This window comes from Strigops habroptila, chromosome 17, assembly GCF_004027225.2.
Source record: "Strigops habroptila isolate Jane chromosome 17, bStrHab1.2.pri, whole genome shotgun sequence".
Lineage (NCBI taxonomy): Eukaryota > Metazoa > Chordata > Aves > Psittaciformes > Psittacidae > Strigops > Strigops habroptila.
The window spans coordinates 5,010,136-5,031,984 of record NC_044293.2 but is presented as its reverse complement, the minus strand read 5'-3'; the positions used below and the strand labels follow the sequence as shown (position 1 = coordinate 5,031,984).

At 44.3% G+C, this 21,849-nt stretch overlaps 1 protein-coding gene across 4 annotated transcripts in view; it reads left to right on the top strand.

Moving 5' to 3' along the window:
* Positions 1 to 21,849, top strand: part of ARHGAP32 (Rho GTPase activating protein 32) — a 190,219-nt gene that overhangs the window by 69,637 nt on the left and 98,733 nt on the right. For 2 of the 4 annotated variants that reach the window (XM_030505266.2, XM_030505268.2), the window contains exons 2-5: positions 5,899 to 6,007; positions 18,741 to 18,832; positions 19,820 to 19,861; positions 20,233 to 20,317. In XM_030505266.2, the coding sequence (XP_030361126.1) occupies positions 5,900 to 6,007; positions 18,741 to 18,832; positions 19,820 to 19,861; positions 20,233 to 20,317 (327 nt within the window). In that variant the 5' untranslated portion in view covers position 5,899. Of the gene's footprint in view, positions 1 to 5,751; positions 5,768 to 5,898; positions 6,008 to 18,740; positions 18,833 to 19,819; positions 19,862 to 20,232; positions 20,318 to 21,849 lie in introns of those variants that run through there. The other 2 variants (XM_030505267.1, XM_030505269.1) reach the window with 2 other exon arrangements.

Sequence of the window (21,849 nt, the reverse complement as noted above, 5' to 3'; positions counted from 1 at the left end):
GATTGCACTTGAGCATTGCTGAAAGCATCAGTTTTCCAGTATATGCTTCCATAAGGAAAGATTACATTTGGCTTTGCACTGGCACTGAATTGCAGCCAAGAGATCAGATACATGTCCTTGGATGTAAGTTTAGGTCATTCTTTATAATTTGGGGGTATACTTTGATCTCTGCTACACTCGGATGAGCTGTAAGCAGATGGGGTTCATTGCTGCTCTGGGTTATTGGAATATTTGAAGACTCCACCAAAGATCAGAATTGCTTTTGCTGGGCAGAGGGGAAGGAATGAGGCTGGTTAAGGAGAAGGTGTGATCTTAACAAACAAGACAAAGGAGGTGGCAAAGGAACATTACTTCCCAGTGCAGCAGGAAGGCAGGAGCACACAGTCCTTTCCCAGCTCTCTTCTACGTTGTAAGTTTAGAGCTGCTTTTAGCAGTTTATTAATTGTAAATGAGAGGTTAGTACCCTTTCTCCCTGGAGGAAAATACCTTTATTACTTTTATATTTGTTCCTGAACCAAATGAAAGAAATCCAAGGCAGGGCTCAGTGATTCTGATTGTTCAGTGATTTCCTAATTCCTTTTCTTAAAGTGATAAGAAAAACCTATTCCTGAAGAATTGGTTTATTGACTGTCACTGTGTTCTTATGCAAGAAAATGCCAAGCACCTACTAAAACAATGTTCTTTTATGTGTTGCCAGATAACAGAGCAGGTTTGTTCAGTAATATGTGCATGCAAAAGCGTGAGGATTCTGTGGTTATAAAGCTTTTTAATAGCTAAGAACGTGTCTCAGAGCTTGTAAAGCTGAATATTCCATGAACTTATTCTTTTCCTAAAGAGTTTAAAGGAATTCCAGTTATGCAAAACCTGGATGCAAATTATTGCAGCCCAGTTCAACAAAGCTCTTGAGGTACATGTTCCAATTCCTTCCAGAGCATGAAGTCCATATCCCTCTATTTTACTTCCTTAAGGAGATGGTGTTACTGAGTTGAGACATAAGACACCATCAGGTGAGATAAGAAGTAATAAAAGAAGCTGTCAACGCTGTGACAGAAGAGCAGAACAAAGGGAAGATGGGTCTGTTGACCCCCAGTTGCTATTTGTTGCATCCCTCCTTACCCCTTGATGGATGTGCAAAGCATCTCTTCAGTGATGCTTTGACACCTTGGTGGTACTTTACACCTTCCTCCCTGTGAGGGTGCTGAGGCGCTGGCACAGGGTGCCCAGAGAAGCTGTGGCTGCCCCATCCCTGGCAGTGTTCAAGGCCAGGTTGGACACAGGGGCTTGGAGCAACCTGCTCTAGTGGAAGGTGTCCCTGCCCGTGGCACTGGATGGTGGGCACATCTACTTGTGATATCCTGTTACTCTATTAATTTTTCTTGTGCAGTGGCTTCCCAAACAATTGAATTTTGGCTGCCCGACTCTGAGCTTCCATCAGAAGTAGCATTTGCAGCTTTCAACTTGGTTGAATCAATCACAGTAAACCATTTAGTTATGCCAGGTCTTCATTTTGTGGTCGAGGATTAAGTACAATCCATTTACCATTTGTTTATTTATGATGGAGGCTTTAAGCTGACCTTGTAGGTCTTTTCTATCTTCACGTTGTATGATCCTTGAGACAGAAACCGTGTTTTATATAATACAAATGGACATAATGGAATCAGGAAGGTGTTGACAAAGCTGATTTAAAACGTGGGAAATGAAATCCTCTTTCAGGTCAGCACTGTCAGTGCTCAATTCCCATCTCTTGTTTCATTTTTCCTGGGGCTCCTGAGCTATCTCTGCTTTCCATATTGCACGATTCTTTTCTTCCTTTCCACCGCATTAGTTTTAATTTCATGGACACAGAGTTTACGTGAAACCACTCTGTGATCTGATGGTTTTTAACCCCCCTAAAGCAGAGTTTTCAAGGTACCTCTCTGTCGATTCACTGTTGGCTTTTACCTGTTCATGCTGTAATTGAAACCTTGGGGATTGAATCCTGTCAAGACTCTACTTGATTCCATGGGAAGAGATAGGGATGCTGCTACGCCGAAGGGCCCCGTGGCTCACCCATAGTGGCATCCTGAAGCCAAAAGTAACCTGTCTCTGCTGTTCTCCTCTTCCCTGAGCACTGTCTGGCAAACTGAAGAGTGCTTATTGAAGACAGACATGGTTGCTAGGAGCAAGGGAGATGAGCCAAGTAGATGTAGAGGTCCCTGCATATCATATTTGCAAGCAGTGCAAAGCTCAAGCCATAGTTCTTTTTAGTGTGATATTTTGGCCTTTTGTGCAAATTACTTGAGTGCATAAATACCAGTTTTCATCAGCTGGTGTTTGGAGCTCATTGGTTTTCAGGATGAGTTTGTGTCAGCACAGTTTGGCTTTTTGGGTAACATTTACAGCTCAGAAATCATCACTTTCTGTGGAGCTCTGAATCCTCTTGTGTTGTTGGTTCTGTAGGGCAAAGCTTTTACATTGGCTGAGAAATCTCCAGGCACATCACCAGTGTTAGATAACAAATAAACGAATAAATCAGTCCTCATCAGCTCTCACCTCTCAAATTGAGGTCAGAAACAACAGCCATTTGTGGGAGAAGCAGCAAGGAAAGCTGAAATGCCTCATGTCCCCATGGGGGAGCACAACCTAAAGATCAGGCTTGGCATTTAATTTAAAGATTATATAGCCAGGCCCCAACGAGGATCTGTCAAGCAGACAGTTCCCTCTGCTGTGAGGAGCCTGGCATTCAAAATGCTTCATGCTTCCACCAGCACGTGGCTTTCAAAGCACCTCTGAAAGTCACTTGTCAGCAGCCTCGTGTCCTCCTAGAGGAGAGCAGTTCATCTGTGTATCATCAGCATCTAGGTGACAGCAAAGCTCATGACAATTGTGTTTTGTGGTCTGTTGTGGGACACAGGACGTGCCAAAGAGCCTCAAGCAGGGGAACAAGGGTTCTTGTAGGGATCCCACAGTGGTTTAAGAGTTTCTGTCCTTTCTCCTGCTGGAGAGGGACTCTCCATCAGGGACTGTAGCGATAGGACAAGGGGTGATGGGTTCAAACTGAAACAGGGGAAGTTCAGGTTAGATCTAAGGCAGAAGCTCTTCCCTGTGAGGGTGCTGAGGCGCTGGCACAGGGTGCCCAGAGAAGCTGTGGCTGCCCCATCCCTGGCAGTGTTCAAGGCCAGGTTGGACACAGGGGCTTGGAGCAACCTGCTCTAGTGGAAGGTGTCCCTGCCCGTGGCAGGGGGTTGGAGCTGGAGGAGCTTTAAGGTCCCTTCCAACCCAAACCAGTGATTTAAGGAGCTCTTCCCACAAACCCACTTCTGGGACCAGCAAATTGGCTTTGAGCATGTGGAAAAGAGATTTCTTGATACAGTTTGCTCATGTGCGGATGTACATCCCTGACTTGAAATTCATCATCCTGACCTACCAGAGAACTTTAAAGAATGGGTGTGAATGTGGGCTGGGCCTTTCGTGAAATGTCCTGTAAACATTTGTTCCAGTACATTTGCTTCTCAATTTACAATGAAGAAGGATTCATTCAGCTGAACAGAGATTGCTTAATGGCCTCCATGCAACCTTTATTAATGTAATGGTGTCAACTTGCATTTGAAGGGCATTCAAAGCTGCTCAGCACTTGAAGAAGTGGCATTTGAAATGAAATTGTGCTTCTATTCTTATGGCTACTGTTAAATTTCCCAGCAGGTTTTCAGTCATTTACAACTCCCATGGAATAGCCAAATACCTGCTCCCTGCAAGAGAGTCTTTAATGTGTACAAAATGTGGGTGTCAGTGTTTGTAAGTGCCAGTGGGGCTCTGGGTCTTCTCCCCTCTTGTGGAAGAGAATCCATGGCAGAAACAAGATGAGGGTGGATGGAGAAATAATGCTTAGAACTGTTGTTGCACATGGATGCCAGACCCTGAGGTTTGGTTTCATTGTCTGTGTCATCCTTGAGGACGCAGAGTTGTAGTAAAGTCTGTTGGAGCAGTGTAAAAAATGGGAGCATCTTGAGTAGCTGCTTTTCTTCCTCTTCTTCCACCTTTCTGGCCCTACTCAGACCCATATTTCACTGCTGCTGATCCACAACATTCATTTTCCATCATCCCCATCATGGATAGGGAGGAAAAAGCCACTAGACTTGGTATATAAGGGACTAATATAACCTGTAGCATCTTGAGCCTTCCTTGGTCTCTTGTCTCAGATGGAATGAAATAGTTACTACTAAAGATTAATAAGGGTTCAGAGGTGGTTATCAAGTGGTTTTAATTGTGTTAGAAAATCTTCAGGGTTCCATCATTTTTATGGTCCTGTGACAAAGGGTTTGATTTTCATCAGTAGTAGAATATTCTGTTAAATAAGTCTGGGAAATGCTCAAAGAGTTGGCTGCAATATGCAATTGGACACACAAAGTTTCTTACTCCAGTAAAAGTCCAGAGCACCTTCAGGAGGAAGGATAATAGGACTGTGCTTCAGGATCTCAGTGGGAAGGCTTTGGGAGGAGTTTTTCATGGAGTTCTATAGACATAATCAGATTAAATGTGTGTAAATAGATGGGAGTCTATTAAAAAGGTCTGGTGACATCTGTGTTTGTCCACTGTGAGGGCAGAGCCCCAGAAGCCCAGGTGATGTTACAACAGAACACATTATTCTCTGTGCTCAGGCCACCACAGGGTTTGAAGCATCCTCCAGGAGGAACTGAGTAATGGTCACTGTAACCAGGCTAAGGATAGACTGTGTGTGATACAATCATTCAGAAGGGTTACTTCTTGAAAGGAAACCACATCTCTGCTGAGGAATCCAGGAGGAATTGCCCTAAGCCTGAGGAGTTGTGTAGTAAATGAATTTGTAATCCAGAGTGCTGATAAAGGTGTACATTCAGTCTCATGTAGTTTCGTATAATGAGAAAGTGTTAATTGTGATAAGCTGTTTGTTTTAAAGCATGGGGTTGGAAGCTGGGTCTTGCCCACGTTACCCATCCTTTTGTTCCATCACCCACTGGAATTAGACTAAATGCTGTTCCACAGCATTAGACTGAAGCTGCTGAGGGATGGCTTGTTCAGAATCTTTGTGTACAGCTGCAGTAAACCAAGCCCCAACAGCCAGAAATGCTGAGGAAAGCGTGACTGGGCCTTGTTCAAAATCATGAGGTTGATTTAAAGAAATATGGACTTTTCCCCCCTTTTTTCAGTTTATCTCTTGTTTTGGAATTGCACAACCTGGTTTTAACTTGTAATATCAGTTAAAACAAGTGGCAAACTCCTCATGTGGTAGAGAAACAGGCCAAATATTCTCATTCTTGGTACGCAAAGAAGGAGGAATGAAAGAGTCACCACTCTGAAGTTTTCAGGTTCACAAAAATCACATTCTTTTGACCACACACATGTCGAAGGTGCCCATCTGAGCTGGCATCACACCTCTACCTTCTAAATCATGCTATTGTCATACAGGGGTTTTTTTGGGCTGGAACTGGATGATCTTAAGGTCCTTTCCAACCCAAACCGTTCTGTGAATCTATGGAAGCTGCTCTCTCCATTTGGGCAAACATGCCTGGACAACTAAGGACTCGAATGTGTGTTTCTTCTCATGTTGTTTGCCTGGGCAACAGAAACAATGGGTTTTGAATGGACTGAAAATTCCTGCTCTACATTTCTCTGTGTTTCAAGACTTGCAAACTGTGCAGTGATTAAACAGAATGATCCGTTGCTTGGTTAGGGAGAGCAGCTTTCTCTGCACCAGATTTACACGTTGTCTTGCTTGGATAATGAGGAATGAAGAGAAACTCAGAAGTCTGTAAGAGTTCTGGGTTTATAAAAGCATTTATATTGTCATACGAGCCACAAAACCAAGCACTAGCACAGATGGTATGTAAGATCACCTAAACCTTGTCACTGAGTATCAAACCTCTCTCTCCTCCTTTCCAGAATGATGAAGTCCTCTGTACACGCAGAAGAAGATGACTTTGTGCCAGAGCTTCAGAGGAGCATCCATCCCAGAGAGAGGCCAGACTGGGAGGAGACTCTCAGCGCTATGGTGAGACACTGTGTGGTGTTTTCTGACTGTTCTTTTCAGTTCTGAACACTCTTCTCTTCCATTTACACACTGATTTACATGCCCTGAGTTTCAGATTTCTAAATACGTAGTACTTTCAGGACCAGAGTACTTCCCTTCCTCTGGCAGTTTGTCAAGGAGAGAGAAGGAACGTGCATAATGCTTCTGCCCTATTAATATGTGCCCCAAAGCAGGTCTAGGAACCAATTAAAGGTCCATAATGTCACAAGGATTTTGTCTGCAGTAACCTCTTTTTCAGCAGAGCTTATGAGCATGAAGCATGTAAAAACATGCTCTTCAAAGCATGCAGCATTATGGAAGAATTAGATTTTAGCAACAGGCTGCCTTAGTCTATAGAAATAAAACCTCAACCTGAAAGCTAATGTACCATCAGAGGGAGCAGAATTGCAGAGAACAACCACAAAGGTGCTGTTCTCGTGCTGACAGGAGGCACTGCAAATGGCAGTGGGCCACAGACAACTGTATTACCTTCATATCTTCGTTTTCTTTCTAAATGAGGGAGTAGAGTACCTGCAGTTCCACTTTCCCAACTCCCTCTGGCATTTGCTGAGATTGGAAGGTCAGACGTTATGTATTACCAGCCAAACAGGGCAATGTGATGAGGTGGTTTTGTGGAGTTACCTTACGTCACAGAAGCTTCACCTGCTTTGTTGCAGTTTAGGAGTGTCTGGAGGTTTTAACTTGCCTGGTATTTTCGGTTGTTCTTAAAGTACCTCCTTAGCATCCTAAATTCAAGAGGAAATTGCCTTCTGTGACAGAGCTTGGACACCTCTGGCTATTCCAGGTCATCAGCTGTGCTTGTGAGGGGCAGGAGGTCCAGCAGTATGGTGAGGTTCCTCACTGTGATGCAGCACTACCTCTCACTGGATCATGGGATCCAGTGGCCAGGCTTCAGCCGGGAAAAGCCATGTGCTCTCTGCTCTGGGTGTCCATCCCAGTGGATTATTTGAAGTTCAAAGCACCATTAGCAGCTGGTTGGGCCATGTGCAATAGATTTTGGATTAGCCATTGGTTATACAGTGCTCAGAAAGTGCACAGGTAATAAACTCCCTATTTATGTTGATTTTAAACAGGGGAACAAAGGTAAGTACTCTGTTTTACTCTTTGAAAAGCATCATTAAACCCCAGATAATACAATGATCACATTTTGTTCCAAACTTTATTTTCAAGGCAAAAAATCAACCCAAAACATAGGATTCACCAGTGGTTTTGTCCGTGGGTATTTTCTGTGCTGGTCACTCCACTCAACACCTTAATAGCCAACATTAGTGTTGACTTTCTGCAGCTGGCACTGAGTATGTTTTTTCTCATGTGCAGCTATTTTCTCCTCCTCCTCCTTGGCCAGCAGCTCACACTGGTGCTGGGTGTCTGAGAGCACTGTCTGTTCTCATCAGCATTGCCCAGCCTCAGCGCATGGTGCTTCTTACCACCCTGGGGCCAGGCTGGTGTCAGTCACTGTGTGACACCCCCCGTGCTGGCTGTAACCTCATGGTGTGTCTCAGGGCTGGGAGTCCCTAATTCAGTGTCTCCCCCTGTAACACAAGGTCGCTGGCATACCTCGTTTGTTCCTGTTCTGCTCCACTGTTGATTTACAGGGAAGGAAAGCTTCACCTCTTCTGGCTTGGTACTTCCCCTGTTCTCATCCAGGCTGTTGTGCTCATCGCTCAGTCTGTTCTTTTTCCTTAAATGTTGATCTTTAGGGAAGAAATATGCCTTGGTTTTAGCTAACGATGCAAGAAAACGTGCTTGGAGGATGAAGATTCTCACTGTCACTTCCTGCAGAGTTCACTTCTTGTTCTGTTGTTCAGATGTTTAGGGTATAAATTGCATGTTACAAGTAGACACATTCTTCACATTATTTCTGTGTTGTTAGAAGAGTTGGGAGAACGAGTGTATCATACAGCAGGTTTGTGTTTTATGCCACTGGAAACAGCTCTTTGTATAAACCAAAAGCGCAGTCCAGGTTGGCTTTACATTGTTCAGTGTTCAGCTCCTACATGTGTGCATAAAGTCGCTCTCACTCCTCTATCACTTTACTTCTTAAACAGCTCTATGCCAGCAATATAAAGATTGAACAGTCCAGGTGGCTGTAAAAAAGAGATTTAGAGGACAAGAAACAAGAAAATTCCCATCTCGGGTCTGCTGCGCAGGGATTTGGTATGATGAAGCGCAGGGCTCAGTGCACTGACCCTGGTGGCTTGGATTTGTGCTTACAGTGTTGGTTTGACCTCCTGCTCCTCTGAATACATTGTAGATGGGTAGAAAAGCCTCCTGTTTACTGTGCTGAGAGAACCACATTTCCACTCTCAACCTCTGCCTTATGTCCTGTCAGAAGGTAGGATCTACAAAATGTCAGTATTTACAGGCCAGTGGCAGGCAGCTCGAGAGCCAGCTAGGGACAGGGCTTTGTTAGTGAGCTGAATTCCATGTTCTGAGCAAATACTGGGAGTAGGAACACTATGGAGAGCTCGGGATACTCAGCGGACCTGTGATGCTTATTCATTTGTCCCTTGAACTTTGTCTTCATACATGGCACAGGGTGCCCAGAGAAGCTGTGGCTGCCCCATCCCTGGCAGTGTTCAAGGCCAGGCTGGACACAGGGGCTTGGAGCAACCTGCTCTAGTGGAAGGTGTCCCTGCCCGTGGCAGGGGGTTGGAACTGGAGGAGCTTTAGGTCCTTTCCAACACAAACCATTCTGTGATTCTATGCTTTTGTAGTTTGGGAAAGGGCCATTTATGCTGTCACAGTTAGATGAACTCTAGTCATCCCCACTCTCCCTCCTCCCTCCTTTTATCTGCAATCCATTCTGAAGTGCTTATTATTAATGTATAAAAGTGCTTTGTTTCCAGAGCTTTTTTTTAACTAGAAATAAACTAAAGGTCTTTGAAATGGATGAAGGTTGAATGTCCTCTATACTGTAAATGTAAAGTAGGGCAGAAACTCTATTTCTAATGTTTCTGTCCTTGCCAGTTTATTCTGAGCACCTGAGTAGCTTCAGTCCTTCAGTATCAGTCTGCTACTACTTTTATCATAGAATCATAGAAGGGTTTGGATTAGAAGGGACCTTAAAGCTCATCCAGTTCCAACCCCTGCCATGGGCAGGGACACCTTCCACTAGAGCAGGTTGCTCCAAGCAGTTAAGTGGATTTTGGGAACCAGGCTGGACGAGATGCAATGCTACATGGACAGACTTCACAGCAGCTGGATAAGAAGCCAGCTGCCTGCATAGTCCTCAAGGACTCCTGTATTTTATATTCTCCTCCCAACTCCTGTTGTGTATTTATAGAATTTGGGGATATTAGAAGCTCCTGGTCCCTCTGTGCCTCTGGGTAACCTTCACACAGGTCTTTTTCTCTCTCTGCTCCAGTTTGGAAAATGCAGTTGATGATATTGACTTTCTTTGTAGGAGACCTGTGAGTTCTAGGGGTGAAAAGCCATATTTGAGGCAAGTGATATTGCAGGATATGGATTTTCTCCCATTTCTCTGGGGTAGTGATGTCATTTTAAAGGAAAGGAGTATCTTTTCCCTGTAAGGTCCTGAAGAGTGTTCCTGTATTACAAGAAATGAAGTTGTGAAAGAGCCTTTATGGAATATTTCTCATACCAAATGGTAACATAAATTGATACTTGTACTTACTACTACATTTACCTTCTGTTATTGACCATCTGATTTGCTCTCAGCACCTCTGTATGAGCTCAGTAAACTTCCCACCCCTCTGAACACTGGCTTTTGGGATCTAGATTGAGGATATTGAGGTGACAGCCGTGGTGTCCAAAGTGTTACTGGTTTATAGCCAGGCTGCCAGTAGAGGTGTGATGAGGAACCTCTATGTTACCAATGGGAAACCATGATGAATCCTTGAATTTGGCCAATGCAGAAGTGAACAAGAAGGCAGGCAGGTGGCACTTGGTGCACATCATCCTTTTTGGCTTATGCTGGTGGAGTTTTCTGTGGAAAAATACAAATCTACAAGTGTTTTGGAAAGGCACAGGGGTTATATCCTGCCCTAGGAAGGCCCTGGAGTAATCTTAGTTCCTGTATCAGGTCAGATGAGTTCTGAGATCCACAACTGATACTAGATACCAAGGTACCATGGCTCCAGAAGGTAATAAAGGCATTTTAATGAGGCCTCAATATATCACTGTTAAATCTGGGACATGAGTGAGGAGAAAACTATTTTTAAATGTAATTTATAAAAGCGTGTGGAAATGAGTGAATTGTAAAGGTTTACAGAGAGATTTCACTCTCCTCCGTACAGGGTTTGTTTCTTGTTCTTCCTATGGCACTTAGCCCAGTGCTGCCCAGGGCAGTGGTGGAAGGGACCTCAAAGCTCATCCAGCTCCAACCCCTGCCACGGGCAGGGACACCTTCCACTAGAGCAGGTTGCTCCAAGCCCCTGTGTCCAACCTGGCCTTGAACACTGCCAGGGATGGGGCAGCCACAGCTTCTCTGGGCACCCTGTGCCAGCACCTCAGCACCCTCACAGGGAAGAGCTTCTGCCTCATAAATCCTGTTTTTTCGGTTGTTTTTTGAATGACTCAGACGATTCAGCGGAGATGGACTTTAGATCTTTTCTTCACTGAGATGCTCCAGCAGTTGGCTGCTGGCTCTAAATCTCCGCATTTCCTAAATGCTATGGCAAACGTTCCCTTAAAGCTGTTCCGTGCAGTCACTGGGCTGTAATATTACTTTGGTCAAACCAGTTCTGGTCTGGCATTGCACCAGTAGAATATTCCATTTTCAAGTCCCATAACTTGTTTTCCTTGTTCTTACTGCAGAAATGAAATGGTTTTTCCCTTTGTTAGGCTTTTGGCAAGGTGTTCTGTTGTCCTGTGTGGTTCTTTCTGTCCCTCTTGGTTAGAGAGTTGTTTTATTTCCCAGTCTAACTCCCAGCATGAAGCTTGTCCCTGAGAATCTCGGAAAACTGGGACAATCACTGAATTGGAAGCACATTGGCTTCCATTTAGGTTCTCTAATTAAATGAGTTCAATTAAACCAGAATGGATCCCATCTTTTTGGCAGTAAATATTAATTTATAGCAATCATTTAATTTTCAGTGGCAGTGCTATAGAAGGGATTGTTTCTGGTGGCATTTACTCACTTTACACTGTGTGTAGTCTTCAGTACAGTGTTGATCCAGGAGAAAAATAATCCATTTTCTATATTTCTGGTGTAAATCTGTGTGTTTACAACATTTAGCCAAGAAGGAATGAGTTAGAATTTGGGAAGGCTGGATCAGTAACGTTGTTGTTCACCATGAGCATGATTTTATGCCCCCTTCTGCATATTTATCCATCTCAAAGCGAATCTGATGCACATCAGTAAATTCAGGTCTTGCTAAGGGAAGTGGTTGGGGCATGGATGTGCACACCACCACTTTCATGGTCATAGGGGATAACGGCAGTTACAAAGATGAAGATGGCACTGGAGTGTAATGGCTTGTCTTTGGAATGCTCCTAGCCAAATTCCATACGTGTAGGTAGATGTAATCATGTATTAATATATTAATCACGAGGCACTTGAGGCTGGGTTTACTGAGGCATTAGGGAGCCTGAGCACCTCATTTTGTCACACTGGGAGTAAGCCACTGGGCTCAGCGGTGTATGTATTGTTGGTAGCAGCATTTGTGAATGAGCAGTCTGCATTTCTTGGGGTGTAGATGGTAGAATTTTAGGTTCAGTGTCAGACAGTTCCATACCCCAGTATCTATTACCATTATCTGCCTGTTGGTGCCAGTATGGTGATGCTGTGGTGATTAGTCACTGCTGGAAGCTCAGAGAGGCACCGTGAGATGAGCTCTGGAGACAGGAGAATGTTCTCATGAAACTCTACCTCTTTTCCTCCTACCTTATTCCGAAGATGATCTCTTTTTAGTTTTGTTGTACTAATAGGAGAAATGCCATATTTGTGTACTTCTTTGGGAGATAATACTCATCATTTATTTATCAATCACTTTTCCCTACTCCCAGCTGCTTGACAATAAGATGGAACATCCAGGAAAGGAAAGGAGTCTCTTCTAAATCAAGTGCTTGGTTTTGTTGGGGAGGTTTTGTTTTGGTTTGAAATCATTGATTCTTAGTTACCATAATGCAAGAAAAGATGGAACCGTTTTTGAAGGGTTGTCAGTAGTTTCCTCATCTATCCCCTTCTGTTGCCTAAGTTAACCCCAAGAGACAAACAAGACACGTCATATATTGCCTTGCTGAAGGTTGTAGGCATGAATTTTTTGGCCCTAATTCAGCCTTCTTAATTATAAGGTGGTGAATTATTCCCTGAAAGCACTGATAAATCTTTAGCCTGATTTATTTCTTTAAATCCTTCCATACAGGATTCCTTCTGGCATTGTACCGGTCACTGCTGCATTGGTGTAGAACAGAATCATAGAACAGTTTGGGTTGGAAAGGACCTTAAGATCACCTGGTTTCACCCCCCTGCCATGGGCAGGGACACCTCACACTAGAGCAGGTTGCTCCAAGCCCCTGTGTCCAACCTGGCCTTGAACACTGCCAGGGATGGAGCATTCACCACTTCTTTGGGCAACCTGTGCGAGTTTAGGGTATAAATTGCATGTTACAAGAAGACACATTTTTCCCATTATTGGGAAAACGAGTGTATCATACAGCAGGTTTGTGTTTTGTGCCATTGGAAACAGCTCCTTTTATAACCAAAAGCCGAGGCCAGGTTGGCTTTACATGCATAAGTCTGAATTCCTATTAACTCAGATATTGGGGTTAAACGTCAGGCCACTGTTTTTTCCACCTTCCCAATCTTTCATTGGGAAAACTCTTCAGTTTCTAAGTAGATTTATACCCATAACATCAGTTTCCTATTTGCATCATCCCTGAATATGGCCAGGGACTTGGAGAGTGGCATTTGCTTGGTTCAGGCTGAATTCACCTCTGTAGTCTTTCATGTGATGAGAAATTGCTTTCTCCCGTAACAACCCAGAGCTCCACTTGTACTGTTATAACTAAGCCATGATTAGGTTCCTCCCCAACCTCTGTGGCTCAATAAACCATAGAAATTGTGCCTCAAACAGGATTTTAGGGGTCCTTTTTAGGCAGCGAGGAACTGGAATCCAAGTGTTGTGCTCATTGGATATGCTATTTGCTGGGGCTTTTTCCTCACATTTATTCTGTAGGCTTTACAGAAGCCATGGGCAGGACCCCTTCCACTAGACCAGGTTGCTCCAAGCCCTGTCCAATGTGGGATTCCACTTGTCAAAGTTGTTTCACGTCTGAGCTGAAGGTGGTTTTACCAGGAGATGAATAGTTCAGCATTTGTTCTTTGTACATTCCAGTCTGATCCTTTAAACTATGGTAAATGGTCTAACTCCTCTACAATGCTGAGGCTCAGGAATGAGAGGTTTCCCTTCGTTTGCCAACTCATGGCAATGCTTAGAAATTTTTTTCTTCTTATTTCCCCCATCTTTTTGGAGGGGAGAAGCTGGGAATAGAAAAAGTCCATCCTGTGTGGTCTTTGGGAAGAGAAGAACTCCCTGTTAACCATGCCATGTAGTGAGTACTGCCTAGAACAATCCAGCATTGACAGGGAATGTGGAAAATGGCATTAAAAGTCCTAAGCTCAGAAAACGATACACATGAAAGTGTCTTCTTTATTGAATGCAGATTTCTGAGACACAGGATCAAGGATGTACACTGCCAGTATTCACAGTTTCCCTACTGGAAGCACTTGCCAATTTTTCACTGCTTTCCTCTATCCCATTTCTCATTTACAGTGAGATTTTAAAGGCATCTCTGCCTGGGTAACTGCTTCCCTGCCTTGCCCAGTCCCCGAGCTGAGAGCCAAATGAAGAACTCGGTGCTACCTCTAATGAATGACTCCAGCCATTGTGGCCTGGAGCTATCCCTGCACATAGTCCCACAGCTCTCCTGTGCCATATCATGTGTCTCTTAACTTTGCAACAGGGATCAAGACATTTGCACTACTTAAGGAGCTAAGAGGTGGCTTCAACTAACAAAAGAATACCTTTATAACATGTAAAAGGTCCCACTATTCCTCATTGTGCCTTCTGGTGGATCTCGAAGCTGTTTATTCGCTGTAATCACAGTATGCTGGAGCCTCAAAGGTAACATTTCTCTGATGCCTTGCTGCAGCTCTTGCAAACAGATGGGTACACAGGCCCATGGGGCGTTAGGAGTGGAGCTTGTCCTTGGTGTGCAGCTTTGGTACTGCTCTGGGTGGTTATTCAGTGTGCCAGTGCTGCGCTCTGCTGACCACGCCGTGAACAGCACAGATCTTCATTCCTAAGATGTTCCATTAGGAAATGCGCTTGGAAGGGGGGTGGTTATTTTTCTTTTTGACTTCTTCAGTAAAGCTTCTGTGGTATCATGAGCAGATAGCTCTGTTTCTGCTGAGATTGATGGATCTGGAGACATTCAAAGCGAGGCTGGATGTGGTTCTGAGCAACCTGGTGTAGTTGAAGACGTCCCTGCTTATTGCAGGGGGGTTGCACTAGATGAGCTTTGAAAGTCCCTTCCAACCCAAACCATTATATGATTCCATAAACCAGATGCAGTTGCTTCTTCATCTTAAATGTGTCCAAATATCTTAAAGAGCTCTGAAAAATGTAGCTGAAATGTGTTAAAGTGACACAAACACCCTGGATGAAAATACTTAGGAAGATTCATTTGCACCACTAAATGAATCAATGGGAAGTGCTAATAGGGAGAGCTTGGCAAACATTTGCAGTTTTGTCATATTGCCCCTGTACCTCAGATGTTTTGGGGTGACAGTTGTGTCTTCTTCAATGACCAAACTTTTCTGCTGTTCAGAAAAGTGACCCAGTTGCAGCCTGGTGTGCTTGATACGTTCTAATCCTTTTCATAGAATCAACCAGGTTGGAAAAGACCTTTAAGATCATCAGGATCAACCATTCCCCAGCACTGCCAAGGCCACCACTAACCCATGGCACTGAGGTCCTTGTCTACACGGTGTGTGAACACTTCCAGGGATGGTGACTCCAGCACTGCCCTGGGCAGCCTGTTCCACTGAATGTGAGTGGCTGTGGAGTATGAAGCTGAGCTGAACCATCTTTCTCCCTTTAATGTGCTTCAGGCTAACTCTTGAGCAGTAATGGGCCAAAGCAGGACAGTGCTAATGAAGCCATCATCTCTGACCCGTGATGAGGGAACGGTTCCTTCTTGACATTGCCAAGCTCTGCAGAGACGTTGATGCCGAGCCAGCTTTGTGTAGCTGGTTGGTACCCAAGGTTTGGAATAGCTGTTGATGTCCTTGTGCATAAACGGCCACTTCAGATAGGGAACTGTGCAGTTCAGTCCATCCTCTTGCTCAGGTTAAGTAGACTATTACCACAAAGTCATGGCTTACTGAACCAGCATTTCTCCAGTGAAGAAATAAAGCTCTAACAAAGCTTTGGAGTTTCTGATGGTGGGGTTTTTTTCCCTCTTTTTTCATTTTTTAACTCCTCTCCAAGAAAATAGAGGGGAAATGAAGATGATGTAAAGGAAAGGCTGTCATGGAAACCAACCAGCTCAGCCATTTCTAGAAACAAGGCCATGTGCTGAAAGGATCCAGAGCAGTCTGGTCCCTCCAAGCTGGTTTTGGTGAGAGATTAGTGGTAGGAAGGTGCATAAAGGCCAAGGCCGGGTTGGACACAGGGGCTTGGAGCAACTTGCTCTAGTGGAAGGTGTCCCTGCCCGTGGCAGGGGGTTGGAACTGGATGAGCTTTAAGGTCTCTTCCAACCCAAACCAGTCTGGGATTCTATGAAAGTCAACTAATTGCGTTCTGGATCGAGGCCTAATGTGTTGACCAGAGCAGCTTAGCTCAGCAGTGACATTAAGCTGTGAAAACTGGGCTAAATCATTTGCCTAAACAGGTCTGCTCTGCAATTCCTGGCTTTCACAGACCAGCGCTGCATAGAGAAAGCAGGGAAGTGAGGAGCAACTGCTGAGGCTGGTGAGCTGATTTTCAGATGTGAATAACCCAACTGTTTCAAAGTGATTTAAAACACAAAACCGCTGTGACACAGAGCACGAAAGATGACAGATCTCATTTGGAGAGGTTTGTATTTTGAGAGGAGGTGACAGTTTGCATGCCAGGTTTTGGATCAGAACAAGTACAGACTAGTAGGGAATAAAGTGCTTTTATCTAGCTTCGTATCTTTGGCTTAAATAGAAAGTAGTTGCAGTTTCCTTTGGAGTTTGGTTTCTAAATGGCAATGAGTTTCTTTTTTGCTTACCTGTCTATCCACCCTGTTTTTTCTGGGGTTAATACCTCATACTAAAGATTTTAGCTTGCACGAGATCACCATTGTGCCCCTTTTCCCTCAGCTGTGAGACTTGGGAGAGATTGTCATGCTGCAGCAGAGTCAGAGAGCTCAGATCTAGTCGGAAGAGCAACCGAAGTGAATTACTGTGTTGCATCTCATTGTAGTCCATTGAAATGGATACATGCTGGAAATGGGAGACAGATCGCTCCTTCCAGCAGGGTTTGGGCATAACTCAACTGGGAAGAAGACGATAATACAACTTTTTCAAAGAGAGATGCTGGCATTTCGCTCTGCTGGAGGTGTGAGTTTTGCCTACGCTGCTTTGAGTCAGATCCAGGAGAGACTCTACCCACTGCTGCAAACTGGCTTGAAGCCCACATTTTTCTGTCAGATTTGTTTATCCATTTTTATACCCCACCAGCTTCTACTGCTGATGGAGGAGAAAAACTCTTCTTCTTCCTCCAGAAATTCTGTTCCTTAGAAAATTAAGGCAAGCACATCCAGCTTTGCCTGAAAGCAGCTTACAGGGATGGCACATTTATTACTGTAATTAGTTATTTGCTTATGTAAAAGACCTGTCAGGTTTATTACATTGGTGATCCTCTTAACATTACAATTCACAAGGAGACTCTCAAGTGTCCTGTTCCATACTGGAGTAATCGTGTGCTTAGTCAATCAGCCCAGAGAGGTTTCTTTAGAGGTATAAATACTTCTTTAAGGGTATATTTCCTGCAGTGCATGGTCTGTACAGTGGTGGGACAGTGGAGCTGAAGGGCTGTGAAAGGCACAACTGGGAGAACGAGTGTCCTGGCTTCAGATTTATTCAGGAATGTTGAAAAGGAGGAGCAGCAGTGCTGGAGAGAACAGGAATTTGTCTGGGTGCAGAGAAGATGCTCTACTCGCGCCCTATGTAAGCCGCAGTGATGGTTGGATGAATGCAGCCAGGATCGTCCCACATTCCCTGTGTCAAGGGAGGAACAGATCCTGCCACAACACAGTTTCTTTTGTCCTCATCTGTTATCTGAAGTATGTGAACTGGACTGTTCACCTCTGGTGACTGTAAAAGCACCCTCAGGTAGAGAGCACAGTTGGAGCTGTGCACCCTGTGCATGCCTGGAGCTGAGTGAGATGAATCCCTTCCCGTTGCTGTTAATGAATTAATGAATATAGACAATATTAAATGAATGGACAGTATTCAATTAAGGAATATAGACACGGGGAATGATTTTGAGTCATTTGCTGCAGCTTTTTCTGCCGTGGTGAAGCATGTGTAAATTTGACCCATGTCAAGCTAAGAGGAAAGCTTCAGGGGCAGGGATAAGACAGATTCCCCTGTTGTTCGTCCCATATGTGGGCTGCTGGCTGGAACTGTAGTTGCCTGACTCTGAAGTTTTGGGGTTAGGACCAAGTTGGTTCCATATTTTACATGTATTCTGTTACATGCAACAGTTTTTGGACTGAGCATCTCTGTTCAGAGATCTTTGGCGGACCAGGTTAGAAGCATTGCTGCTGATGTGGATCAGGGAAGTCATCTCTTTACTCCTAAGGGAATTGGTGTAATACTTTTTCATTGAAGGCCCGTAGGAAGAAATACCGAGGTGCCTTTCTTCCACATTATTAATTGTATAAAGCAGAAAAAAGCTCCTCCAACCAGTGTCACCCACATCACTAGTGACTGTCTCTGGCCAACATCAGGAACCCTGTTTTCTTCTCCCATTTGATCACTGCTCTCTTCATAAACGCCTCACCTAAACCCCCTGATTCCTCTAGGGCTCAGGGCCTGGTACAGCACAGCAGAAACACAAGTGTTTCAGAGTCCCCTGGGATGCTGAATGCAGGTGGAGGAGAGAGAGGGTGGGAAAGCATGACAGAACAAATGAGAAGAGGGAGTTTGCAGTTCTGTCCTCCTGAAAGTCAAGGAATTTCAGTGATTAAGGAATTTTAATATGCACTTACACCAATAGCTTCAAACACCTCCTTTAAATGTTCACCTCCCACATCTCAGCAGCTCTGTCATTAACTTGATTTCCCAGTGTATGAGCTCTCCAGCTTCTTCCAGTGCCTCTGCCTGAATCCAAGTGTTTGGAAAAGCAGGTACTTAATGAGGAGTCTGAGGATGGAGTTTAGGGATGAATGTCTGACTCCTACCTCTGAAAACCTCTTCAGACACCAGCAGTAGCAATGAATGAAATACTGGCACTTGCAGCTATTACTAAGAAGTGGGAAGATTCTGCAGCTGGGTTCAGGAAGAGATGATCCCCTACTAGATTATAATCCTGAGGTTCCCTTTTCCTCATCCAAAGGGCAGAAGCACAACTTGTAGCAGATAGAATTTAGCTGTGTTTGTAGATATATGTAAAAATATGGGCTCAGCAGGCAGCAGGCCATAGCATGCAATCAGATTTGAAGTTCCTTGTTGTTTCTTCCTCCTGTTTTGCAGGCAAGAGGCGCTGATATTCCCGACATCCCAGGGGAGCTGGCGCTCCGGACCTGCGGCAGCACAGCCAGTATGAAAGTGAAGAATGTGAAAAAGTAAGAGCAGCATCCTTTGATTTTCCTGTCCTTGCTTGGCTTCTACTTCTGATATCCCAGCGAGGGCACTCGGGAACAATTTGGGGTAGTATCTTCATCAGAGCCACCAAGATCCATGTGAAACAAAGTAAATTAGAGCTGATGGAATCTAAAAGTGGGGATGTGAGAGGCTTTGGTGGCTCTCTCCCCTGTTTGTGGCCACAGAGGCAAAGCTTTTTAGAGTTTTGAACTTACACATTTTCTTCCTGAAAATAATTTATAATAATAACTTAAAAATATACATTAAAAAACATAAAGAGGGTCCCAGGCAATGTATCAGTGAGAGAATCTACCCTCTCTTCCCATGCTTTGGGAAGCTAAACCAGGACAAGTGGGTGGCCTAGATATATTTTTTCTCTTTTTCTTTCTTTACATTCTGCCCTGTACATCTTCATATGAATGGGTTTGCACAGTTTTAGGGGTATTTTTTCTTCTCTGATCTCCCAGATTTATTTTTCCTTGGTCTCGCACTGTCCTTCTCTGTCTCATTCTCCCCCAGAGAATATAAAGCAATTGATTCTGCTTGCAGCTAAGGTTTCAAACCCCTAACCTGCAAATGGGATCAGAAGCAGTCAATATGTCTTTGCTATGAATGCTGACTGGAGGACCACAACTCCCCAGCATCGATTGCTCAGTGCCTGCAGCTCACCTCTGATGCTGTAAGGGAAATGGCTCTTTGTTCTAGTGCTGAGCAGCCAGCTGCTGCATCTCACTTCCCACTTATATTCCCGTGGGAAGAGAGAGCTAGATAATGACAATCTCATTGGCTCACCACCAGCAATATCTATAGGAGTCTATAATAGCTTCAGCAGAAGCAAGAGCATGTTGCAGAGCCAGAGGATCTCCCCGTCAGCCCTCACTGTAAATGGAGACACTTGGAAATAATTATGGCTCTCTTTGGAATTTGAAAAAGGCAAAGGATAAATAGCGTTTGTTCTGCACCCTCAGATACATCAACCCGGGACTGATGGGCTGTGATGCCTTTCACAGGTAAAGCTCTACTTTCCTATGTGTCTCGTGTAAGGCTGTGTATTTGCACTGCACAAAAGCTTTTGTAAAGGTAGAGCAGCTTGTCCCTGTGCCTGTCCCTCAAGATGTGGGCTTTGGTGTGGAGGAGCTGCCGCACAGTGCTTTAAGGGTGCCGTGGTAAAAGCCACTTTGCACTTTAGTTTTCCTTTCTCACTTGATTCCTTTCTCCGCTCTTTTGGTGCATCACATCAGCAAATCCCTCTGTTCCCTTGGCTTTTGGATGAGAAAGTGGGAAGTGTTATTTTCTGTTGGTAACTGCATTTTGGAATGGTACTTGGTGCTTGGTTCAGTGATTTGCATCTATCTGACGGGGTGCTTTTGATGTGCTTCAGGTTATCCTTTACAAAGGGTCACTTCCCAAAGATGGCTGAATGTGCACATTTCCATTATGAAAACGTGGATTTCGGCAACATCCAGGTGAGTTTCAGGCTTCTTTTATATACAAAACATCCCTGGGTTTGGCTGCCAACTAACCTGCTGGGGAAGGCAGAGGAGGGACCTCCACTAAGGTTGGTTTAGTGATGAGATAGGGTCTCTTGCTTTGGACTTGCTTGCATGTACTGGGCCAGCATCTGTATGTGTTGCCACCCCTTTGAGGCTGGAGTGGTGTTATTTCCACTGGATTTGACTGATATCACTGAAGACTGCATCAAACACTCATGATCGAGTCATCTCAATAACTGCATGCATGGGTTTAGTTTATGTGTGTGTGTCTTTAAACAATTTGTGTGAATGTATTTGTGTGCATAGAAATCATTCCATTTTATCCCTTCTCTTCATGTTATCTTGGCTCTGCACTGTGCAGCTGTGTCATCAGAATCCAAGCAATTGTTAGTCAGCCTGAGTTGCACTTCTGGAAGTGTGATCCATCCATCAGAAGCGTTTTTTGCTGGGCAATACTGGGGAGGTCTGAGAACCGAGAATCACGGCTGGTTTCTCCTGAACAGGGCACATCTTGTTCTGCACTTAGAGAAGCAGGAATGCCTCCAGCATGTGCCAGCCTTGGAGCCAAAAAGAGGTTACAACCTTTTCATTTGTAAAACATTTCCTGGAATAGAGTGAATTATTTACAGCCTTTCATGTTTCTCTACTTGACAGTTCTGCAAGCAGAGTTACGCATCCGATCTTTCTGTCTCTATGAAATTCCAACTGAGAAGGAGTTTGGGTCCTAGTCAGGGGTTGTATCTACTATTATTCACATTTAGTGGCTCTAAGTAGGTCCATTCTATTGAGCATAGGTTGGCAGGCACACATACACACAAAGGCAAAGCAACTGAGGCAGAATGAAGAGGACACCAGCATAAGAGCTCAGTTCTTAGGAGGTCTCTGGAAGATGCTGACACAAACAGGAGCAGTCCTCAGTTTTCTGGAGCAAAACTCTGTTGATTTTCAGTGTACAAGAATAGGTCGACTACTCTGTGTCCCTGGTTTTGGTCTCCTGGTAGTTTTCTGATTTGGCACCACTACTTTTCAGTCATTTTGGAAGGAAGTTTGATGTTGGAGTAGGTGTCAAGCAGGTTTCTATGTCCATACAGATCTCTCTTGCATCGCGAGTTTTCCTTTCCATCATTCAGAGGTACAAGCAAGCTGCAGAGAGATCACAACCCTTGCATGGCACCAGGATTTGAAGCATTCTAAAGACAAAGTGTGGTTGTGTGTGCTGGGGGGGGGGGTGGTCCCTGCTCTGTTTCCACCACTTCTACCTCTGAAAAATCATATACACTTCACTATTTAGGTACCTAAAGCAAAGCATGTGCTTAAATAAGGTGAATTGGGCTCTGGGTACTGGCTCTGTGCCTCTTGTCCCTTCCTTTTTCTAAGCAAGATTTCTGTAATGACCATTTAATATGGATAAAAATACCTTAAGAACAGAGCTTTGCTCCTGAAATACAAAAGGTGTAGGACATTACAGTATTTCCTTCGTAGAAGAGCAGTGTTAAGGGTAAAAT